The following is a 26,347-nucleotide window of genomic DNA, read 5'->3' on the forward strand; positions in this document are numbered from 1 at the left end:
TCTCCGCATTCAAAGTCTGCGTCGCATTCAATTGTTTTTCTCCTCACATATGTCTCCGCATTCAAAGTCTGCGTCGCAATCAAATGTTTTTCTCTCACATAAGCTTATGTCTCCGCATTCAAAGTCTGCGTCGCAATCAAATGTTTTTCTCTCACATATGTCTCCGCATTCAAAGTCTGCGTCGCAATCAAATGTTTTTCTCTCACATATGTCTCCGCATTCCAAGTCTGCGTCGCATTCAATTGTTTTTCTCTCACATATGTCTCCGAGGTATGCCTCAGTGTACGTTATTCCGCGAAGCATAATTTCTATCGAACAGCGCTATTGACAACGACGAACATTGTATCAAGTTATTTTCAATAGATTATCGATCGAAAATTTGTTTGGACGGGCCGGGCGCTCGTGTGTTGAGGTCACGTCATAAACATTTCCACAATAACCCATATATTGACTTATACACTTAAATATCAACATTGAAGGTATCCGTTGGTTTCCTGTACTGAAATTAAATCGACGACAATTTTTTTAGTTTTGGTGATACTTTTACGTACGTTTCGGCACATTTTGGCGCACCTCGGCGTAGTTTGGCGCCATTGTGAACGGGGGGGGGGGGGGGGGGGGGGGGGGGGGGGGGGGGGGGGGGGGGGGGGGGGGGGGGGGGGGGGGGGGGGGGGGGGGGGGGGGGGGGGGGGGGGGGGGGGGGGGACTACACGCGAGTGAGCGAGACAACAATGTATCAATTTCGGACAAAAGGATATCGATCGATAACGTTCACTGCACGATTACAGTGGAGACTCTACGCCCGTTCGCCTCTGTTCTGTGTTATTCTTGCAGTTTACTGGGATTTTCATAGTTAATATTCGCCAAAATTTGGTATAAATTACAACAACCTGACTGGTATTTGGTCTGTATAATTTAAGAGACGCTAACCGATTAAAATGGGTCAATATTAGACCCTGATTCTGCATATGCAAACGCTGTAAGATCGCCATTTTATTGAGGGCAAGAGCAAAAATTCAGCGATCGGAAAAATAAAATGCAACTAAAACAAGTTTCGTCGAGAAATTCAAAAAACTAAAACGACAGCAATTTTGTATATATATCAAGGAAACACCGTGCCACTTTTCACTATAATTGGTTCAGAATTGAGAAATTTGAACGAGCGATAGTTGTACGGTCTGTTCTGTACATTAAACGCAATTGTTTTCTATGGGAAATCGAGCAGAGTAGACACATCGTAAAATGAAAAATACATCTGAAAAAAACCGTTGGTTTAACTTTTTCATTTCGCTGTTATTTTTTATAATATTTGGTATGACACATATCATGAAGGGTAACTAAAACTCTATGGTTTTTTTTTTTTAGTTTCCCTCTTTTTTTATGAAATGACGAGTTGAAGATCGTTTTGCTGTTGACTGTGTTTTTACTTGATTTTGCATATGTCTCTTATCGCTTACGTATTTTTGGAATTTCCTTGTGAAATTCTTCCCAAAATATTATAATTGTAAGGGCAGCATATACGGGAAATAGGACCTGTTGCTCTTTCATTAATATTTAGATGTGCAGCAAGGAAATACGGCGAAATTTTCAACATGACGCGGGAGGTGAAATTGACTCTCCGAACGCGCACTCCACGTAGTGCACTACGGCCCAAAGGCGCCCCATTTTGTACGGTATATAGCGTCCCGAATTTTTGCCACACATACGTGGAGTGCGCGTTCGGAGAGTCAATTTCACCTCCCGCGTCATGTTGAAAATTTCGCCGTATTTCCTTGCTGCACATCTAAATATTAATGAAAGAGCAACAGGTCCTATTTCCCGTATATGCTGCCCTTACAATTATAATATTTTGGGAAGAATTTCACAAGGAAATTCCAAAAATACGTAAGCGATAAGAGACATATGCAAAATCAGTAAAAACACAGTCAACAGCAAAACGATCTTCAACTCGTCATTTCATAAAAAAAGAGGGAAACTAAAAAAATAAAACCATAGAGTTTTAGTTACCCTTCATGATATGTGTCATACCAAATATTATAAAAAATAACAGCGAAATGAAAAAGTTAAACCAACGGTTTTTTTCAGATGTATTTTTCATTTTACGATGTGTCTACTCTGCTCGATTTCCCATAGAAAACAATTGCGTTTAATGTACAGAACAGACCGTACAACTATCGCTCGTTCAAATTTCTCAATTCTGAACCAATTATAGTGAAAAGTGGCACGGTGTTTCCTTGATATATATACAAAATTGCTGTCGTTTTAGTTTTTTGAATTTCTCGACGAAACTTGTTTTAGTTGCATTTTATTTTTCCGATCGCTGAATTTTTGCTCTTGCCCTCAATAAAATGGCGATCTTACAGCGTTTGCATATGCAGAATCAGGGTCTAATATTGACCCATTTTAATCGGTTAGCGTCTCTTAAATTATACAGACCAAATACCAGTCAGGTTGTTGTAATTTATACCAAATTTTGGCGAATATTAACTATGAAAATCCCAGTAAACTGCAAGAATAACACAGAACAGAGGCGAACGGGCGTAGAGTCTCCACTGTAATCGTGCAGTGAACGTTATCGATCGATATCCTTTTGTCCGAAATTGATACATTGTTGTCTCGCTCACTCGCGTGTAGTCGCCCCCCCCCCCCCCCGTTCACAATTTATGGCGCCAAACTACGCCGAGGTGCGCCAAAATGTGCCGAAACGTACGTAAAAGTATCACCAAAACTAAAAAAATTGTCGTCGATTTAATTTCAGTACAGGAAACCAACGGATACCTTCAATGTTGATATTTAAGTGTATAAGTCAATATATGGGTTATTGTGAAATGTTTATGACGTGACCTCAACACACGAGCGCCCGGCCCGTCCAAACAAATTTTCGATCGATAATCTATTGAAAATAACTTGATACAATGTTCGTCGTTGTCAATAGCGCTGTTCGATAGAAATTATGCTTCGCGGAATAACGTACACTGAGGCATACCTCGGAGACATATGTGAGAGAAAACAATTGAATGCGACGCAGACTTGGAATGCGGAGACATATGTGAGAGAAAAACATTTGATTGCGACGCAGACTTTGAATGCGGAGACATATGTGAGAGAAAAACATTTGATTGCGACGCAGACTTTGAATGCGGAGACATAAGCTTATGTGAGAGAAAAACATTTGATTGCGACGCAGACTTTGAATGCGGAGACATATGTGAGAGAAAAACAATTGAATGCGACGCAGACTTTGAATGCGGAGACATATGTGAGAGAAAAACATTTGATTGCGACGCAGACTTGAATGCGGAGACATATGTGAGAGAAAAACAATTGATTGCGACGCAGACTTTGAATGCGGAGACATAAGCTTATGTGAGAGAAAAACATTTGATTGCGACGCAGACTTTGAATGCGGAGACATATGTGAGAGAAAAACAATTGATTGCGACGCAGACTTTGAATGCAGAGACATATGTGAGAGAAAAACATTTGATTGCGACGCTGACTTTGAATGCAGAGACATATGTGAGAGAAAACATTTGATTGCGACGCAGACTTTGAATGCGGAGAACAGGTAGTTTTTGGGCCACCGTATATATACGTGGTATGTTTTTATTTTTTATTTTTAATTTTATTTGGCTATGGTACTTGTCATTTTTTTTTGATTAACGGAAATGTGGAGTTCTATAAAGTACCCGGATCAGGCAGAAATCCGACCGGTCGCTTGCAAGAACGTCCAGACCCTGGGATTCGCGTCGCGTCTCTGAAGGGCGCGCGTGTTCCAACAGGGGAGAACGCGAATCGCAGGGTCTCTGCCAGACTAATGTGTGTAGTGCACACACTCCAAAACTTGCAGAAGCGCGTCCGAGGTAGCGTTCCACACTGGCGCGATAAAATCGGAAGAAAAATTGTTGACATTGCACGAAAACGGTCACTACTCCGACATTTTGATGCCCCGATCAGGAATGTAAGATGTATAATAATAAGGTTATTACGAAAATACCGCAAAGGATGCACTCGGACATTGGCGCCGCGCATCGCCCTCCGCTTCGCGTCGGGCGATACGCTGCGCCAATGTCCTCGTGCATCCTTTGCGGTATTTCGTAATAACCTCATAATATTTAAAGCGCAGTGGTCGTCGCGCTGCGCGTGCGCGATTTTGTTGTTGATAAACATAAGTGTTTGTAAACATAAGTCTTCTCAACTTCAATCGGGGTGAGGTGGGAGCGGTCCCTCACTTTGTTAATGCCCTTGTAAGACTCAACATCTTGCAATAGTAAAATATTAAGATCGGAAACGAACTTCAGTACGGTTTATTTCTATCTATAAACTCATGTAAGGCTTCGAACATGGAGACACTCTGCACATTATGTCGCTGAGTTTACTGCATGCAGTAAGAGTGAACAAATGGGTTTGATCGCGCGTGGTCACGCTGGTTGTACACAATGCTATGTACAGCACAGTAAAAATACATCACTAAAATGATCAACATTGTATATATATTAGACCAGCAACAAGCACAATGCCTAACACAAAAATTACACTCAAGACCATGATCGGCAAGCCAGAGCAGGACACGGGAGATGCTGTTGCTTCAATAAGGGAGAAGGTCACCGCGTTGACGTACACGGATATACAAGAATCCGGTCCCACAACAACCTGCACAACGTATCGGCCCGCGACGACTTGGCCCACGACCCACTATTGATCACCATTTCTTACTTCTTTTAGTAATACGTGGCAAGAAATAGTCAAATGACAGGACACAATAGACAAAACGAGCGGGTTTTCGCAGCATTTGGCAGGAAAATTGCACGGCTACACATATGCACGTATTGAGAGATCCTGTGCACGGTCATGGCAGAGATCCAACGGCCAGCTAGTGTAGGCCTACCGTAAGCCCTGCGTACAGGGCTGTGTGTTCCCGGCGTTATACGGCCTGTGGTGGAGGCCGTATAACGTCGGGAGAACACACAGACCTGTACGCAGGGCTATATAAAAGGCCTACCGGTGCTACGCAAACTTCGTTGTTGTACCTCCTGATTGCCGGGTAGGTCTGAATCCTCTTTCAAATGAGTTAACCCCCACATAACAAGAATACCTATGAAAGGTCCTTCACTTGACTTGATACCTGTACTCGGAATTCTCGTTTGCACTCCCAAACGCGGTAAACTTCGTAGTGAAGTTGGATTCTCCACAGCCGAGTGTAGCGCGCCACATACCCGGATCTCTTGACACCGGCACCGATGTTCATGAAGACCACGGAAGAGATGCTTTTTGCTGCAGCGGGCATTGCTCTGCGACCTGTAGATTTCTGTAGCTTGCGTTTTTGTCAATTGTACTCCTGTTGGGCCTCTTGAAATAAAAGTTCTCGTCCTTGCTAGCGATGTCGTAGACCAGAGCCCGGTCATTGATAGTCTATTGGCATATACACGCGTACGGGTAAGTGTTTAGCTCCTATGGCTCGAGCTAGCCCCATTCAACTGATTCAAGAAAATCATGATCAAATGTGATCTCAATCCAGCGTGTAATTACAGTTCAATATTCAGCAGATATTTAACTTAGATTAATTGACCTTTTATTGCGTGTTCGATTTGATAAGTTGGTATGGTTGTGACAAATCAGCCGCCATATCAGCGGCAATATCGCAAACAAAATAATCAACCCGTAACCTCATGCGGCATTCTCGGATATGTTGTCAACAAGGGGGACCCCTTCAGGAGCATGCGCAGCGCGACGACCACTGCGCTTTAAGGAAGATGTTATTCGCACCGCAGCGGTGCGGATAAGGAATCTAAATTTCTTATTCCTCTTTTCCCGATCCATGGTGCGTATTTGAGACGTAAAACTGCTTGTAGGGGTAATAGGACGTGCATTTGTACCATTGTTTGCGTCATGTATTCGATATAAATATTATATGTTATTCGCACCGCAGCGGTGTGGATAAGGAATTCTAAGGGACCGAGCACAATTAACGGCAGGGGGCCGGAAGAGAAAATTGGGGGGGGGGCACGAAAAAAAATGAGTGTTCTTGGGGTGGGCCATGAAAATTCCAGGGAAGGTAAGGGTTGGGCCACCAAAATTTTTTACACCATGACAGACAGAGAATATTTTTCAGCATTTTTGTTCCTTGTTGAAGCTGGAGTTCCTTGTTAAACTTCTTGTAGCATGATGAAATACCAAGTCTTAAACCTCACAATGCAGTTGTTATGTGTAAAATGAGCAATATTATTATTGAAAATTGACTTCATTTGTCAACAATAATAATGGTTGGTAATGATACAGAGGCTAGGTTGAAACTGGTTATTTCATCATGCTATAGGAAGAACTAGAATACGTAGTGGACACACAGGAAAAAAATACTGAAAAAAAGGAGAAAAAATGGCATTAATGGGTCTTTTATAGTTAGCCCATGAAGGACTATTCCAATGGCAGACTGTCATTACAGTGGAGTAACATTGAATATCGTGGGTAGTCCATGGGTAGTCATAGAAAGGCAGACACTGGGTTGTGGAAAGTGCATTGAAATCACAATGGTCATGTTATACATTTTTCCCCAACATCTGAAAACATCATACAGATACTCAGTTGAAGTAAAGCATAGACATACCGTATGAAATGCTAAACATGCATACCAGCAAACAGACTCAAAAATAATTATGCAGTTCAGTTCAGTCTTCTCAGTGACAAAATTGTCCCAAAATTCTTACTCTTTGCTGTATCATACTTTGGAAATTAAAAAGACAATGCATTCATTCTATATACCATGGGTGTTTCACTTGAAGTTCTTATTTTACTCAGAGTATGATGAAATGCACAATATTGAGCTTGTTAGACTAACTTGGAGATGTGCAGTGAACACTGTCATCATTAAAAATAATTCATGTCTAAATCAATGCTTCAACTATAACAACTATAACAGCACTGAATGAACTTGTAGATGTTTATAAGGTATTTGGTAATTTCATCATTCTTTGAGATTAAAATAGCACAACACAATACTGAAAAGTAGCTGTAGGTGTTACAAGTAGTAAAGCTTGAACATATCTTATTTTGTTTGTTTATTACTTATATATTTATTTGTTTATTATTTATTTCAAGAATGCAAGAATGTTGTTTTCACTAAAGCATATTAAAAGTTATAAGGATTATATATATGTGTACAACTTTGTACCTATGTAATCTTTCTTTTTTGGGGAGGGGGGGCCACAACAATTTTGTTGCCGGTGATGGGTGGCCACTAAACTTTTTGCTGGTGTTAGGGGGGGGGGCTGTAAAAAATATATGCACCACATATTTTCTCTTCCAGCCCCCCTGCCGTTAATTGTGCTCGTTCCCTAATCCGTATTTGAAAAGAAAGGTCATGATTTTCATAACAAAGGGTGGGAAATTAGTCGATTGACGCGTAGATCCTGTGGTGTGATTGGCTGAAGTACTTCTGAATACTGATTTATGTAGATTTTTATGCAAATAAACAACTCCTAATATGGTTGATCGATCAGACTGCCCCAGAAGTGAAACGGCAGTGAGAGTCCCGCCACCGTGACTGTTTGGAGTGTGCATACCTTGCTGGTTGGTTAGTTTTGAGAAATTAAAACTGGTAACGGTGCACAGATACGTCCACTGATCAGCTGTATTTGTCATAGTGTCACTTCACTTTATCATCATCATCAGCTATTTTGACAAAAAATACCCGTTTTCCTCGTTGACGCTAAACTTTCTATAAATCATTCAGACGTGTCTTCGGCAATAATTTGACACATTTTAATAATATCCTACAAATTTCTCTGGTAACTTAATACAGTATTACTTCTTCAAAAAGCGCCAACGGCTCATTCACGCTTACCTTCTACCCTTGATAAAAGTAAAAGACAAACTGTCAATGATACTACTTTATATATTGATGATATATATGTATAATTTCCATAGGATATTAAAGGGATACGTATGGGACCCATACGACCAATGTAAACACTGTATCCAAGATACGATTGTGATTGATGCAAGTTAAAACATTTCTGTCATAATCTACATCGTACAATTTAAGTGTTGCTGCTATGATGATGAGGTGCATCTAGATATCGTGCACGACATTGTTTGTAAACAAGAAACTAGCACAGGCGCAGTTCCGACGACTTTTTTCCCTGTATAGTTGAGTGAAATTTTGATCAACAGTAGCAAATCGACCCTGGGATCCACATCTTCACATTTCGCCACCATACCATCAAGTGAGTATTAAAGGCACTGTTCATGATCCCTGGGATCGTTTTTGTTCTAGTCTGTAAGAGGATTATTGAGGTGTGATAGCCTTTTGTTTTCCATTGAAATTGTAATCTGGTGGGTAAATTTTCTGATGCGACAACCTGGTGCCAACACAGGCCTTTAAGTAAAAAAAAACTAGGAGCCTGCGTCACATTGTAAAAAATGGTGTGATCAGGTAACGGAATTTTGGCCAAAGGGGTGGTTGGTTGTGAATTGCGCCCTCTCTGTTGACGTTCCACGGCTACTGAAGCAATGTGTTGGAGTGGTGAATAATCACTTTCAGGCCGTGAAGCGAGACATGTGAATGCAGTACTGAAAGTACATGCTATTTTCAATACTTTCCTCAATAAAATCGGTTGGCTGTGGTTAGAACAAATTTGATTTGGACAGGTCCCTTTCTCTGTCCCATATTTGTCAATCTGCGATCTGCACAAACATGATATCGATAATCGATGCATGTCTGCGATAGCATGCTACACCCTCAATGTTCAGGCACCAAAGTCAACAATATTGACAAACAAGTCGTTGAATCGTTTGCTTATTTTCACACTATTGTGAGTTGTACAGAACTTGTAAGAAGCCCTGGGGAAATGCTGGAAGTCCGAACATTTCTCTGAAATTCTCTCCTTTGTCCCAACACTGGCCTATGATCATAAAACGCACAAAGCGACACCGATCTCGATTTCAGTCCGCGCAGTCGATTTTTTATGCCGTAGTTCCTACAGCCTTTGATCGTTCTTGAAAAATACTGATCTTATTTCCATTTAATAAGATACTGTTCGCCTTGATCATAGCCAGCATCACTCAGTATTGAACCAATGAGGCTCCCGAAGCTCCATTTTTAAATACCTTTTTTTCCCCAAAAAATAACTTTGGGCTAAAAGTTGTGTGACTTGTTGGTATTGCATAGTAATATTTTTCTTATGAATACCCATAAATTGAATGAGACCCAAATGTTGTCGATTTCGACCAATTAGTCCAAAAAGTAGACGCTCTTTTATAGTATAAAATCAGATATTCAACACCGCTAAGAAAATCCGGCCGTATTGTCAAATTCCACCCTGGGTCCGGATTGTCAAGTGACTTTGCCGTTGTTTTGTTTCTCGGTGTTTTCTCAGGATCGAAATTATCGGTTCTAGTGATGTTGTTGTTGTTGTTGTATTTTATTTATTTAAGTGTCCTATGTGGACTTATTCACCATTTAAATAAATTACAATGGAATGTTTTCTATTGCCACATCCAGCCCGCTGGGCTTATAAGACACGTTGAATACCACATTGAAGACAAAAAAGGATACATTATTTGTAAAGTGTGCTTTTCCTTCTCGAAAATGCCCTATAAATGTAGTCTGCTACATCATTACAGAATTTTGTCATAAGTATACATAACTTGTTATCGTTGCTTAAGTCATTAAAATCTGGCATATCAGTCAATATCTTGTCTAAAAGTGACTTACGGTAATCTTTATACAGAGTACATTGAAACAAAAAATGAAATTCATCTTCAACATGAAAAGGACAGAATTCGCATAACCTCTGTTCAACTGCAAGATTACTGAATCTCCCAGTTTCTATTTTAAGTGGGAGTATGCCCGTCCTAAACTGGGCCATGAGAGACCGCTTCGCACGAGACATACAACCTGTCAAATACATTTCTTTTCCGTATTCCTTTTTAAAAATACAATACGTCCTTAATTTTGACTTTTGTTGCACATCTAGTTCCCATTTTCTAGCATGAAAAATGCTAGAAATGAAATTATTCGAAATCACTTTCCACATTTATTGTTACTAGCAAGATATATCTCATGGTATATCTATCTGAGTATGAATTATGATAATACTTGAGAAAGAAATCACAACCCAATACAGAAGTTGAGGGCGCTGGAAACCACATAAATTTACATACAGACAAAATGGCCGACACTGCGTGAGGTTAATAAAGCAAATGAACTGGCGAGCGACCCACAACAATTTTACAGGTAGGTGAGCATATAATGTTACCTTTCGCGGCGTGTTTATCTCAATATTAACATGAAGTAATAACCCGACTGACCACATAGATAGCTTTCTTCAACGTTCTCCTGGCAAGAAACGACACAAAGTTGTGCTTGTTCGTACAGTTGTCGACGTTTTCCCTGTGTATCTTAGCATCGAGGTCTTGTACATTTGTACCTCTGTAGTCTTGGAGTTGCGTTTGGCACTGTCTGGGTAAAACAGCGGTAAACTTGTATTTTAAATATATAAATAAATCACAGTCTTGGTGCTCTCGTTAGGTCTTACACATGCTCTAGCTTTCAAAGACCTTCATATGCCAATACCTAAAGGCTTCCGCGTCGCTCAGCAATGAGTTGGCAGCGGTCGAGTTGTCCTTTACTGACTTAGTCATAGTCATAGTCGGCTATTACAGTTGTCATTGTCAATCGATGTTCACGTTAATAAAATATTCATAATCCAGCTTCGTAGCTAGAAGAGTGGCGAATCTCTCGAGCTCTCAATCCATCGATCTCATAGCTTGTTTTTGTTATCGCTAGATGTTTTACGGATCTCTTCAAGTACTGTCTATACAAGTATCATAAGGAAATGGAAGTAAAATATAGCGTGGAGGGACTGTTATCCGGCGTAGTACTGCAGAGTGAACGCACACCTTGGTCCAGAGCTTGACTTTCATTAAAACGACTCGTCGCTCGCTCCACTGCCTGATTAATGACGTGTCATGCCTTGGCAAAGCTGTATACCGGTAGATCATTTGAGAGATGCTACACAGTGTATGAACTAAAGTGACCTTGGTATTTATAGCACAAACGAGGTCAACGATTTATTCCTCGCTGTGATCGTGTCCGTCAAAATTTCTTCACATGGTTTTAATATCTAAACCACAGTGAGTGTGGTTAAACTCGTCCGGAAAGTTTTTTTTTGTGAATTTCCACAGAGTATATGAGATGAGAATGGTCTTATAATATTTCAGAACTGAGGCATTCTGTTCCAAATTTTACTGGCTGAGGAAAGGTGTTTACCCCATGGGCCATGGTTTATTGTAGTCCATGAAGATTATCATAAGTCTACTTTAATGCTGCCATGGAGCTACTCTTTTGGTAGCTCCATGGTGCTACAGAACATCACTGTTGGTACAGGAGATCAGTTTTGTTGTTCTGTGTTTTACTTTTGTCAATGAGTTTGTTTATTGTATCTTGCTGCACAGCTGTACTCCAGGCCTTGATAATTCCAACAGCCTTACATTCATTGAGGGGAATTTCCTTGGGGGCAAGTTCAAAAAATAATTCCAATTCCTCAACAAAGCACAAGTGCATATTTGGTTTTATCAAAGCAGCCAGCAGTTGTCTATGTTGGAAACCATACCTATTTTTAGGATAGTTGAATCATCCCCTTAGCAGAGGTCAAATTTAAATGCCAGCTGTTATGTGGTTAAGTCAACTGAAAAACATCAGCCTGCCCGCCAAATCAGCCTTGACATGTGTACATGTATTACATATATAGAAAAGGGTTATGTAGAATCCCCCAACAGAAATGAATTAATAGCAATCATACTCATCCATTATCCAAAAATCAAAAATCAAAAGTCCTAATACACAGTTATTGTGGAGGACATACACAGTACAACACAGCAAGACTATGAACAAAGTACTGTTACGCATAACACAGTCAAAGTCTTGAAAGAAAGATATGTGGCCCTCCAGTAAAACAACCGAGAACTGAGATCAAATATTTTGAAAGGGTACTCTAACACCACATGTGGCACTCACCATATAGCTGTCTCAAAGGCAAATATAAAGAACATTGTCACAGTCTACATATGAATAAATTGATAAAAAATTTCCTCTTTCACTCTCAGATTCTTCTGTGGAGGGATCCTATTGTCATGATGCTATATACATGTCCTATGTATAATGTACAGTGTATATGTACATGTATATTTATTTAGCATCATTGTGGTACTAGGGCTCAACTGTATCATAATACCGGAGATACCCCTTCATTCACTCTGATTTGTACAATCAGAGATTCCAGAATTGAGTTACGCAGGTCTCCCATCTTTAGAAAAACGCAAAGACTTGTTAGGTGAATTGAAAATTGTCCTCTTCCAGCAACGTGTCTTCTCATTTCGCACTTTGAATTGTTCAAAAAATTACACTTGCTTGAGAAGGAAGTGGCGAGTTTGGAAAATGTTCAAAAAATTGTAGAGTTGTAGAGTTGCATGTACCAAATAATTTGTAGGAAAATAGGTCAGTTAGGGACACTTGGTTTAGCAAACACAAAATATTAATTCTTTCAAGGGACATACAAGAATGAACAGTTCAGTAAAGGATGACCACTCAGTGGGTCATTGCTTGTCTCTAAAAGACATGACATTTGTACTACCCACAAGCTTGATTTTATGGCCATTAGTGACAAAGTTGATGCAGTTACTCCAGTTTCGAAACATTACCTTTACTGGATGCTGTGAAAAGATAATTTGCACGTTTCAACTTCATGATGAAGTTAAGATTGGAAAATGTTGTTTGAAAGATATTAATAATGTGCCGTGAGACAAACCAGAGAGACTTCCTGGTGATTTCTGGGACTGTTTGCACCATTGAGAACATATATGTAGGAGCTGCTGTAGTTCCCTTCACTGTTGCAAAGAGTTTAATTCATTGAAAATTAATATAGAAAGCTAGGTATTAAGGAGATCACTTTGACGCACAGACTTTTAACATTAATTGAGGCTTTCATTATCAGGTCTTGTTTGCCATCATTATGTTTTGTCTACTCTTACAAGTTCGCAAGGCACGGCAGAGAAAGTACATGTGGTTTTAGGAGTCATATCAATAGTGAGGTCTGCTAAAGTAGTTGTATGTTTATTTATTTTTATTCATTTACTGGGAAAGCCTACCAGATCTAGTCCCATTTAGAGGTTGCAAAAACAAACTCATAGCACAAAACTGCAATTACAGATAGATACAGTCATAGGAAAAGTTGCATAGAAAAAGGGAGGTCTATACAATGTATCTGAAAAATACACAAGAAAATAAAATTAAGTAGGTAAACTACTAAAAATGAAATGTCTAATGTCAGTTTTAAACCGAGCTTGATTACTGAAAAGATCAGTATTTAGATGGGAAAGTAGCAATTCATTAAAACTGCTCATGCACATGTTGATAGGTGAGTATTTAGAAATATTGATACAGATACGAGGTGGTCTAAAGGTTAGACAGGTGTGTAGAGGTTTGCTTGGATTATTAACCCTTTACCTGCCAGACAGTATCACTTCCCCATCTGCCAAGTCTGTGAAAAGCGGTATTGACCCAAATTCATATTTTCAACCACTTGGCTTGGTATGTTATGGCAGCTTTACAAAAAAATGTAGTCTGTAAAAATCATGTTTACAGTGTCTGTGTCTTCAGGGTCCTTCAAATCTTCAAGGTTAAAATGCACCATATGGGACTTGTTTTGTAGTTTTAACCAACTTGACCTGATAGTGAAATATGAACCTGGCAGGAAAAGGGTTAATAAAACAAAGCTTAGAAAGGACATCTGGCAAGTTGTATGGGATATGTTAGGCTTTCATGATACAATAATATTAACAGCTTGACCTAATAGCAGTTGAAAGCCAGACACGTAAAGGTTTTTATTAAAATTTAACTAATTTTGTTTTCTCAATCTAAATGTTTAATGGTCAATCATTACATAGCACGTAGCAGTCAAGTTATCCCAGTGTTCTCCCCAGAGCAATTATAGAGTGGTGGGCCCCCATTATTTAATTTTTGGTAAACAATAGAAATCATTACCATAACAACTATATTTATTGTTATGTAAATTAACCACCACTCTACCAGAAAATCCTGGGGGAGGATACTGTATCCATATTTCCCTCCAACTAAGTAATCTAGCAACATATGGCTGTCTTCAGCATATCAATAACATGTAGAACGGGGCACAGCCACGTCTCTGCATCTGGCTACACAATACACATATTGACCTGTGTCTGCATACAGTGTCTTTTGAATGTCACGCCTACTGTACACATTTCAAAAGTTTGCCTTCAGCTTATTTATTCATTGATATATTTCAATATTTAACCTTTCTGTTTCTCATGTATTTCTGGCCTGATTATTTCTTGTGTGTTGAGTGAATTTTAAAAAAGAGATGTTCCAAAATCAGTAACGTAATATTACCAGTCTGTTTTTGGAAATAATCAACTTGTCTATACTAGTTCACTGCTTACTTACGCATCTCGGAAGTGAAAGACTTGAACTTTTGCTCAAATTCTTTCAAGAAAGCGTTCAACCATTCTCTGTCAAAATCAAGAATAAAAACTGGGATTCCGAATTTTGGGCACTGATGAACACAGTACCTTAAATTTACCAATATTTGAACTTCAAAATGGCTGCCACCCTTGTGCTAACTAACTCTCAGAGCAAAAAAATTAAATTTTCCATTTTCACAAAAGTAAGACGGTGAAAATTTGCCCCAAAAGCTTCAAAACGAGCCTGTACAAGCAGTAGATCACAAAAGTATTGCAAATATTTTTGTCCAAATATGTATCCCAAGTTACATTCTACGTTCACAGAATACAGTGGTGTGCTCACTGCAAAGCAAATGGTAGTCTCAACTGACTGTTATGAATAGAACTCCTTCAATAAATGAGGAATACAAAGAATACAAGAAAATCAATTTATTTCAAGGCAAAGGACTACCTCAGCACTTTTCATATCCAGACCTGCAAATTTAACATTCTGATGGTTCAGTTGACTGACATATGCTAGGTACTGCAACTTTACGCCATGTTTGATAAATACAGGACCACTAGGCTATGTTGCAGGACAAGATCTGGTGAACCAGTCATAGAAAGTAAAGTCTGGCCTTGAACTACTGGGCTGTAAACCTGTCAACAAGGTTGTTGAATAGTTCACTGATTTCTTTCTGAGTAAAAAAATATTTGCCAGTGCATTCAGAGTTAAAAACAAGAGAAAATGGGCGCCCACTTTTACATTGACAAAAGTTAGGAAGTTAACTCCTGAATTTCTGTACGTGTACATGGAAATCTGTCAGAGTTGGTGAAGCAAGGTGGGCGAGTCAAAAATCCTGTTGCATTATGGGTAATCCCATCTACTAAGTCTGTTTTCAAAAGTGATTGTCTTTGCCTTTGTTTCAGCAAGCTTATTGTCCTTCATCAAGCCATAGGCCCTCCCAGGATGTATGATTAAGCACCTAATTAAAATAAAAGTTGTGTGGTGAACGTTGGTAATCAAGGTTTCCCATTGTATCCATAGTGAAGCCATGAATTGTGAATACTACATGTATACATGTAGTATACCAACAAAAGATTGTCTCTTGCTATAGGGCTACAGTGGTCGCCCGTAATTGGTAGACAAATGTGAAAACCGCCATGTGTAAATGTCCAGGACAATTCTGTACTGTTTAAAGTCCATTAAAAAGACATGTGTCTATAGATAGAGATGGATTTCATGTGTCTGATGCGTACACATGTTACAGTCACAGATGACTTGAAATGATTGCAAAAGGTCACATGTGATGACTGTAGGTCAAGAGAAACTTGGGCGACTCACACAGGCTAAGGGAATACAAGCATATGCTGTTGTATGGCTAGTCAATATGTATTCTGTAATACACCTCATCCAGTTTTCTTGCCAAAAAAATCGAGAAGTCTATCAGCTACCATCACTTGTCTCAGTTGTAGATAACACTAATGGAGCTAAGGGACCGTCTCACATGTCGCATAAAGCGAAATTTGTTCATTTAAGGTAATATGCACCTCGAAAGTGAAAGACTTAAACTTTTGCTCAAACTTTCTTCAGTGAAACTTTCAACCATTCTCTTACCAAAGCAAGAATAAAAATCAGGGGTCACCGTGCAAACTTTGGTACTAGAGAGACAAATAACTTGCGATTTCTCGATATTTGAAATCCAAAATGGCCACCATCCCTGTGTTAACTCTATGGAAAAAAATAAAGTTTTCGATTTTCGAAAAACTAAGACTGTGAAAACTTTTCTTTCACCGAGAGCTTCAAAATGAGCCCCCACAAGTGGTAGGTCAGATGAAAATTGATAAAATTTGAAAGCCCGAATTTCTGTCCCCGAGGTGCGTTCTACCTTAAGGCGAAGGGGTTTTTACCTCCATTCAATCAGTGAACTACACTTTCGCACTTTTATTTTGTGAACACAAGCTCTCTTTACATCATATGCGAAAATAAAGAAAAACTGCACACTTGTCCTTACAAATTTTGCTGTAACTGTTTCCAAGCTCGTTCGTGTCATGCTATGGTCAGTACTCAAATTTGATTGATTAATACTTGGCGATGTTATGCGGTCAGGGGAAACATATTCTTCAGTAGCTATAGCAATATGCTACATTGTACTCTCAGACAGGCATCAACATTTCGCACTTTTGAACTTTTGTCTAGGGGGAGGGGGTTTTGATGTAAACAAAGGAATTTCGTTTCTTGAACTTATGCGACAATCTGAGAGTTTGATTTGACAATATTGTGAAAAGATGGTTTGTAATATGTATCCCCTGCAATATGATAATATGTCTGCAATAATGATAAACCTATTGGGTAATATGTTTGTGAAATAGCCATATGGCTTGTAGCTGTAAAATCTCCTGCCCTGATACAAACCGTCTGTTATCAGGTAAATGCAAAATGTCGATAATTCAAGCATACTTGAGGCAGCAGAGCTACTGTGTATGATTCAAGTCCGTGTTCCACAGTCACAGCATAACAGGCAAGTTGTTCACAAATGATAAAGGGAGCTTTCAAAGAATTTGATTTAATCTGGAAATGTCTTTAACTGTGGGAGCACATCTGGGCACATGTACCTGTATGGGTATTGTAGAGATGGGCCTGAACTACTTAACATATTGAGTGCTTTAATTTTCCCCTACCACAATTTGTGTGCAACACTTTACAGATTTCTATGAAATTTTTCTGTAATTTTTTGATAATTTTGAACCAAATGGAAATTAACTTTACATTTACCACAGTGTTGATCAAAATTTTGGGAAAAAAATCTGAAGAAAAATTGTATGGATTGAAATGTTGTCTTGGTTACATTTTATATTGGCAACGAAATTGACTGTGGCACTCAAAGGATTAAAGTCATGATTGTGTGTCCCTGTAAGCCTATGTGTTCAAATGTTTCATGAATAACACATATTTGAATAAGGCATGACTTTGTAGCTTGTGTTGAGGAGTTCACTTATCATGCATTTCATGATGTGTTTGTAATTGTGTAGATGTGGCATTCTGATAGACTGCCATATGCCTACAGGTACAACTCCTACACTTGATTAGACTAACCAAGGCGGAATGTGGCAACCATGATGTAGCCATGACAACCACTGTTGAAATGCAATTCATTTATTTCACCACATATTACGTTTACTCCATCAGAATGCGTGGGAACTATGGCGACCAATCAGTGCCTTAAGCAGTGTGCGACATACATTGCATTTTTTTAGAAATTATTTTGTAGATGATTAATACTGACATGCTACAAATTAAATCCAGAGAATTCTTTCAAAATTACCTTTTCATTGAAATTTGGTCACCCCTTGGTAATCTGCATATCATGTAGTATTCCTACCTTTGTTATTCAAACCTTTGCACAGTTATGCTCTGTGTGTCATGGGCTGTCAGTCTGATGCTGATAAGGACAACATTGATGTACAGTGTGTGCTGTGGTGCCGTGTGTCAATAACCTGGACAATATACTTCACTGAGTCATTGAAAGATAACAATAGGAAATGTACATCTTGATGCTATCATTGTGCTTCTATTCAATATATTTCATTCTGATGTATCAAATGATCAGGCTAGAATTTCAGTCCTATCTGCTGAAAGATATCATGTCCATGTTTCTCTGGTGAATGTCACCATTACGAGACAAAGAACAACAATTGTGAAAGAAAATTATACGTTAATAATTAATTGATGTGATTCATATGGTGTCAGTGTTCTCCACAGCTTGGAAAAACAGAGGGGCGGCCAATTTACATAACAATACATAATTTGCACATATTTTTGTCTTGAATGCATTCTTTTGTGTGGTTATTAGCATATGGATAGACTGCTCCAAAAAACAGAGGGGTGGCCAACCCCCTGCAAATCTCCTCATGGGAAACCCTAGGTTTTAATTATTTAACATAGAGTAACATTATGTCAATTGCAAATTGCCATTGACTGTAAAATTCCAGGAATTACCCACAGTACGGTGTCAATTGTGAAAAAACAGATATGAATTGTTCAGAAAATTTGTCATAGATTATTATCACCACATCACATGATAAGCACATGTGTCAGTAATTTTCAACCCCTAGATTGTAACGTTTCATTGTAACTTTGATTCAGGTCGTTTTCAAATTCGTTGACCAAGCACTCAAAGAACTGGTGTACATGTAGTTACTTTTCATGAGAGCTGATTACAGTGTAACTAGTTGTCTGAGCCCTTTCGCTGCTGTGGTTTGGCCCAAATCTATGATCATCAATGGTCGATTGTAGGCCTGTGTTTACGGTGAATAACTAAGGGATGGACAGGTTACAGTAAGTTTGATGGAATGAAAATTTATGCCAAAACCTCCCAGAATTCGTTTTCAAAGTTGGTTCATTGTATTAAGCAGGAATGACAATTTGATTTAAAAAGTGGACTGTAGTGTCAACATTATCATAAATCCACTTTGTGAATTGATGTGTTGATTGGCATGTTTATTATACAGTACCACCGCAGTCATGCACTTGTAAGAGTTGCTTGTCATTTGTTGATTTCACATGACATTTATAAATGCATACTACTGATTTGCAGCCACCCACAAATTAGAATCCAAACTATTTACTGAACACGAGAACTGAAAATTTATAAGTGACATCGACAGCAATATCCGCTTTGCCCACACACGAGCTTTTGAAAATTTACAACACATTGTTAATTATACAAGGCTTAAATGTCAAGATTTAAACGTATAGTTTCAGACAAGTTAGAAAGACGTTTGGGTGCTGGTGGTTATTTTGTGATCGGTCATACTCCCATAAGAAATTTATTCAAAATCAGTGTCTTGTACACTTCATCAGAAAGACCTATTATGTATTACCACTGATGTCTAGATTCATATGATGAGGAGATCTTTCAAGGTCGTTGAGGACTTCCAGTTAATGAAAAACAGCTGATATGATCTTGGAATGGTGCCATGAACTGTTTTTATCTTCTCCACTAGTCATACCAGATGACCTTGTCTGACCTTTACCATCTGTCACTTTTGTTTTTTCCAATTAATAGTCTAGTTTCACTTGAACGCATTACACACATGTATATGGTGCTGAAGCAGATTTCATCTGTGCAGTCTGTGATGTTGTTCATCTCAATTTCGAAGAGTGCTCTGTCCAAGGTTACAATTGAACTTCAGTGTTCTCCAGAGAAAAAAAAAGATGGATGGGTTAATTTACATACATAATTTTCATATTATTTTGTTAGTCCCCGGCGGGACTTATAGATTGGGTCCCGTCTGTGCGTCCGTCCGTCCGTCCGTCTGTCCGTCCGTCCGTCATCAACAGTTTCTCAGACACTGCTTAACCAATTTCGTTGAAACTTGGCACAAAGGCATAGCACTATGACCTACAGATGCACGTCGATTTATTTTGTGATACGATCGAATTTGGCCGCGAGGCGGCCATTTTGTTGCGATTTTTCATGTCTTTGGACCATAACTCAGACATCCTTGAGCAGATTATGTTCAAACTTGGCACAAAGGCAAAACACTATGGCTTTCATATCCATGTCAAATAATTTTGCGATATAATCCAATATGGGCGCGAGGCGGCCATTTTGTTGCGATTTTTCATGTCTTTGGACCATAACTCAGACATCCTTGAACAGATTCTGTTCAAACTTGGCACAAAGGCATAACACTATGTCCTACATGTGCATGTCAAATTAGTTTGCGATACGATCCAATATGGCTGCGAGGCGGCCATTTTGTTTGCGATTTTTCGTGTCTTTGAACCATAACTCAAACATCCTCGAACTGATTCTGTTCAAACTTGGCACAAAGGCATAACACTATGGCCTACACATGCATGTCAAATTATATTGCGATACGATCCAATATGGGCGTGAGGCGGCCATTTTGTTGCGATTTTTCATGTCTATGGACCATAACTCAGACATTCTTGAACCGATTCTGTTCAAATTTGGCACAAAAGCAAAACAGTATGCCCTTCATATGAACACCAATTTATTTTGTGAAATGATCCAATATGGCTGACAGGTGGCCATTTTTTTGCGATTTTTTCATGTCTTTGAACCGTAACTCAAACATCCTTGAACCGATTTTGTTCAAACTTGGCACAAAGGCAAAGCACGTACTATGGCATGCATATACATGTATCAATTAACCTTGCGATAGGATCCAATATGGCTGCAGAACTGCCATTTTGTTGGAATTTTGCATGTCTTTGAAGCATAATTCAAAGGTCATTACACCCATTTTGTCCAAACTTGGCACAAAGATCAAGCACTATGGCATACATGTCAATTTACTTCGTGACATGTTCCAATATGGCTGCCAGATTGTAAATTTTTTCCAATATCTCTGCCCGATGGTCTTTTTGGATTTTTCATGTCTTTGAGGCTTAATCATATGCAAATATTCCTTAACCAATGTTGTTGAGACTTGGTACAAAGATAAAGTACTATGGCATACATATGCATGTCTACTAATTTTGTGCTATGATCCATATGGTCAATAGACAGCCATTTGATTTCAATTTTGGTGTGATTTTTTTATGTCTTTGAAACATAAACATAGGTCACTGTCCCTCGATGGACTGATTTTGTTCAAACGTGATACGAAGATAAAATACTATGGCTGCATTCTTGTGCACATTAAATTGTTTCATTATATGATCCGAAATGGCTGATGGCTGATTACAACAACATACCCAATCCCATAGCATTTCGAAAATTCCACCAAACCATGTGTATAGTATGTGCCGTCATGACACTAGAGGCAGTGAGGGCATCGTTATGTGTGATGTAATCAAAAGTTCCTTCAGTGGTCATTACCGGCAGAGATGAGTCATTTATTGAACGTTCCTCAGATTACTTTATTATGCAAGTCACAGGCCTGATGCACCCGTTGCATCAATGTCATTCCACAGCGACCTAGACCACAGCTACCTAGACACCAAAGATTATAACAAAATGGACAAGCGGGGACTGTGTCATCAACGATGACTTGTTATGAAAATGTCTTCTTTTGTATAGTTATTAACATATGAATATATTGCTTGAAAAAATAGAGGTTGGCCCACCCAGAACTTGTAGACAGGTGTTCACCACAGTATGTTGACGCTGGATAAAACTGTATGCCAGTATACAATATAAAAATTGACCTTGTTATTGTAGACCAAGTACACATTGAGATGAGCTTTCTTACAGGGCTAGTCATTGGATGGCACATGTCCACGTAGGTACTGTACATGTAGTTCAAGGCTGACTTTTGCTCAGGGTATCACGGTTCTTTTGGCTTGCAGATTTTAAAACACTTGAAAAATACTGTATTTAGTCTGAAGTTGTGAAAATCTTTGTGAGCGATAATGTTGCAGTGAGAATACACAACCATTTGGCGTGGTGTCAGTTGCTAAATATTGACTAGCACCGCGTTCAACTTTGGCAGGTATTTTTCTTGAAAGCGAAATTCTAACTTGCACTGTGCATTGTAGAGGAAGACCCCACATTGTACAGATTCAGATTCATTTCTAATCAGTGTGTTGTCTTACAATATCAGGCAATTTAAGAATTTCTAGAATTTTTTTTTGCATCAGTCATATACATCACATGTGTACGTATATATGTAATATGTAGAATGGTCTTAAGACAAAGAGAACTCCTGCGAGTCTAAAGCCGATCAAATTAACCATTGGCTTTTGGGGCTCATGTCCTGGTTCATGTAATGTGCATGCATTGACAGTTTTCCATTTCTTCATTCCAGGTACAGTTGCAGGATTCATGACGGAATCATGTGATCTAGGATAGCGGAAGCACCGTCATTCAAACTCCTCTGTCGCTGAAGTTATACTATAGAAGTTTCTCTTCTGAGACGCCTGCACCCCTTACAACCATCCTCATTCAAAAATCTACTGAACTCCCTTTGATATGGCGCCATCAAGAAGATTTGTGACAAACTTTATGTTGCTGAGTACCTTAGCTATGATTAATATACTTGTTTACGTGTATTACACCCACCCAACCCTGTTGAATGTCAGGACGTTGAGTACAAATCGTCCAAAGATAGAGATTTCAAAATTACAAGGAGGAAGTGCAGGTGTTAAAAGGCATGCAAATGAGACTGACAAATCCTCGGCAGGAGGGAATCAAAACCAACCTGTGAATAACAACAACCAGGGCAAAGATGCGGATCAAAAACAGCTACCTCCCAACCAGGGTGACCAACCACCCAAGGAAGGCGGACAGCCAGCCAATCAGAATGGACAGAATGCTAATGAGAATGGACAGCCAGCCAATCCGAATGGACTGCCAGCCAACGCAGATCAGTTCGCGAACAAAAACCTAGCTCAGCCTGACAAGGAAATGGGCAACAATGTAACCAAACCCAAAAAAATTGTAATGCCCCACAATTACAAATTTGTCATTAATCACCCTGGTAAATGCTTTAACCCTGACACCACGAAGGCTGAAGTTTTTCTTTTAGTATTCATAAGCTCAGTCCATAAAAACTTTGAGCAGAGACAAGCGATTCGCGATACGTGGGGCAGCCCCACGATGATAAATGGCCAAAGAATCATAACCGTCTTCCTGCTGGCCAACGTCCACGATGACAATCTGCAAGCGCTGGTCAAACAGGAAAACGACAAGCACGGTGATATTCTCATGGAGAACTTTGATGACACGTACAAAAACTTGACCTTGAAGTCAATAATGGGGTTAAAGTGGGCGTCAACTTATTGCTCGCATGCACGGTTCGGCATGAAAACTGATGACGACATGTATGTCAGCTATCAAAATATCGTCAAGTTTCTCATTGATGCACCGGACAGGAAACTCGCGGTGGGTTATCTGATCAACGGGGCACCAATCAGAGACCCCAAAAGTAAATGGTACATGCCACGAGAGACCTATCCAGGAAACAGGTATCCGCCATTTCTTTCGGGAACAGGGTATGTAATGTCGATGGACGTAATTAAAGATACTTACGAGATATCTCAGTATACACCATTCATATACCTTGAGGATGTATATATGGGAACATGCTGGGAGCAGATCGGAGTGCTCCCTGTCAAACATCCGGAATTCCACAACTGGAAAAAGATGTATCAGTTTTGTCGATATCGCCGGATCATGACCGCTCACATGGTCACGCCCAACGAAATGTACCGAATATGGAGAGATATTGCATCGAAAAAGCACATCATGTGTCCAAAATAGTACCAACAGGTTTTTAAAGTTGATAAGAAAACGACAGAAGAGGTATCATACTTACCGTTATTGCAGTAACTACATTGAAAAGTGGTCTAGATTTTTTTGACAACACCAGATGGTCACACGACCTAACCCCGTCAGCTTCAGATTTTTTTGCACAGCATCCACCCCCCGATTCCCTGTAAACTGGTCCACAACCACCATTGATAACAATAGGTTTGGGCCAAACCATTGTGGTGAGAAAGGGTTACACAAGAAAACTGTGCAAAATCAAGAACCTTTCACGAATACAGTCAATGTTGAATAGTCTTCACAGAGACTAACTTTACACAGTCAGCTTCTACCTGTACATTGTATATTGGATCCTCCTCTGTGCATTCTAGAAATCTTATGAACAGACACTTCTTAAAGACAGCATAAATATCGTTTAATGTCAGTATTTTGCCTAAAACCACATTGGGGCACATGGCAGCTGGTTAGAATCAAAGATTTACACTGCATTTTTCAGGAATACTACAGTGTAGTACAAACAAGAAACTCTGTGAATATTCAATTTCTTGCTATCATACGGCAAAGCCTGTATGAAACCGCAAATTCTGTTTTTTTACGCAGTGTTCAGGTTACAAAGACTTGGAAAGCGTTCAACGTAAGCAGTTATTGAGTGTATCCAGGTTTTTCTTTGTTCAGACAGGTTTCATCACACAACTATGTGCTTTTGGTGTCATTCTCTCTGTAAATTTGTCATAGGACATCAAAAATCACGACAAAGTCGACAAGTTCTGTCACCACAGTTGTAAATTAATTCCATCTGCAAGTTATGCTTTCAAAATCTTACAAATGCAGTGACATATTGAAAACTAAACATTTCTTTTAGCCGTTTTTCATCTGTTTATTCAAAAAATGATTATTCCTGCTGATTTCAAGTGTGATTTTGAATTCTAATGCAAAGAAACAATGAAATAATACTTCTAACATTTTTGAGAACCATCTCTATATAGAATGATAAGAATATGGTCTTTTCTGTAAGGAAAGCAGAGATGTCTTCAAGGTTTTTCTCATATTGTCCATTTTCTCCTCTTCAGTCTGCCATTGTTACTTCAAAACTGTACAAATCTTTCCACGATATCACAACAAAATCTCATAATTGTTCAAACTTAACCCTTCCCCCTCCCCCTTTGCCTGTACATAGTGCAGTCCTACCCCATTGAACCCAATGGAATGTACCCCAGTAGTGCAGTCCACCCCCATTGAACCTCATGGAATGTGCCAAATTATGGTCGTGGTGAGCTTGTTAAAATGACAAAATACCCAAGTCACAAGACAAGTCATAGACACCTCAAGGGTCTATGGAGAAGTATAAGTTCTTGAAATCCGGATTTTAATCGCTATTCAGACTGATAAATAAATATCTGTATATTGCGTTGAAATTGAATTTAGTATTTGAATCATGAAATGATCTTTGGATATGATTTAATTGTTTTGTACTTCTTTGGTCATGACCTTACATTTTTTGCAAATATTTCATTTCAGCTTTCATATCCATATCTTTATCAGAATATTCATAAAAAAAATTAGCAAGAATAAACGATGATACTTTTGTGCTTTACGTCATCTTATCAGCGTTACTATTTAGCTCACATTTGGTTTTATATATAAAAACAAAAAAGAGCTTATATGATGAGTCTGAGTGGCGTCTGTATGTCTGTATATTTGTGGGTATGTATGTGGGGATGTATGTCCGTCACACACAAAGGCTCCCATACCGCCAAAGCTACCGTCTCAGTATTTGGTGTACAGGTAGATGTAGGGGTTGAGATGTGAATTTGTTCAAATGAACACATCAGTGTCAAAAATGTGCAAATGAGGTAGGAAAAAGGGAAATACTGCAAGTGTGCAGGAGTGGTGGCAGTGAACTGAATCAGCCCACACATCTGAATAAGAGGATTTTGACCTTTAACCTATTTGTATGTAGGGTACCTATTATGTTTGGGAGTGGTAGCAGTAACTGAAACAGCTAATTGGTCATTTCCTGTCATTGTTTATGAACTGTGACATATTAACAGATCTGCTGAAACCATGGATGTCTATTTTTGTACATCCATGGTAGAAAGATTCTCTGCTATGCATGTTGCTAAAGTTGACCTTCAGTACCTTAAGGTTCAGACCTTATTTACTTTTGTCATTCTTAATTTTCTGGTTTAAATATTTCTTGTCTTTTTTCTGGTTGTACTGTACAGAAATTGTCATAACATCAACGTATAATTTTCCTGCACTGAACAGATAGAAATAACACTTATTGTTGATCTTTGGTATGTACCAATTCTGATCAAATTTGAGCGACACCGTATAATTGCGGTATTTTTTTGTAACATTTTGAAAGTCTTATTTTAAAGGTAGGATGTGCCTCAGAGACAGATATTTTGACCCAAATATTTTTCAAGACATTTCTGGTCTTATTTTAACCTGTTCACCCCCAATTCCCTGTAAACGGGTCCACACTCACCATTGATTACAATGGTTTTGGGATAAACCATGGTGATGAAAGGGTTAAGGTAGACTCTACCACTTGTGAGGACTCATTTTAAAGCTCTTGGAGTGAGAAAAATTTTATTTTCCCATTACGAGTAACACAGGAATGG

At 39.0% G+C, this 26,347-nt stretch overlaps 1 protein-coding gene across 2 annotated transcripts; it reads left to right on the top strand.

Annotated features, from left to right (window-relative positions):
- The first annotated feature begins 10,147 nt into the window (after window positions 1–10,147).
- LOC139116860 (beta-1,3-galactosyltransferase 1-like) lies at window positions 10,148–24,594 on the top strand. 2 transcript variants are annotated; one of them, XM_070679591.1, is made up of 2 exons: window positions 10,148–10,234; window positions 22,261–24,594. In XM_070679591.1, the coding sequence occupies exon 2, from the start codon at window positions 22,425–22,427 to the stop codon at window positions 23,712–23,714; it is 1,290 nt and encodes a 429-aa protein (XP_070535692.1). In that variant the 5' UTR covers window positions 10,148–10,234; window positions 22,261–22,424; the 3' UTR covers window positions 23,715–24,594. The 2 variants fall into 2 exon arrangements, with proteins under 2 accessions (XP_070535692.1, XP_070535693.1); XM_070679592.1 differs by having other exon boundaries at window positions 10,160–10,238.
- Window positions 24,595–26,347: the final 1,753 nt, after the last annotated feature.

Source organism: Ptychodera flava, chromosome 18 (genome assembly GCF_041260155.1).
Source record: "Ptychodera flava strain L36383 chromosome 18, AS_Pfla_20210202, whole genome shotgun sequence".
Taxonomy (NCBI): domain Eukaryota; kingdom Metazoa; phylum Hemichordata; class Enteropneusta; family Ptychoderidae; genus Ptychodera; species Ptychodera flava.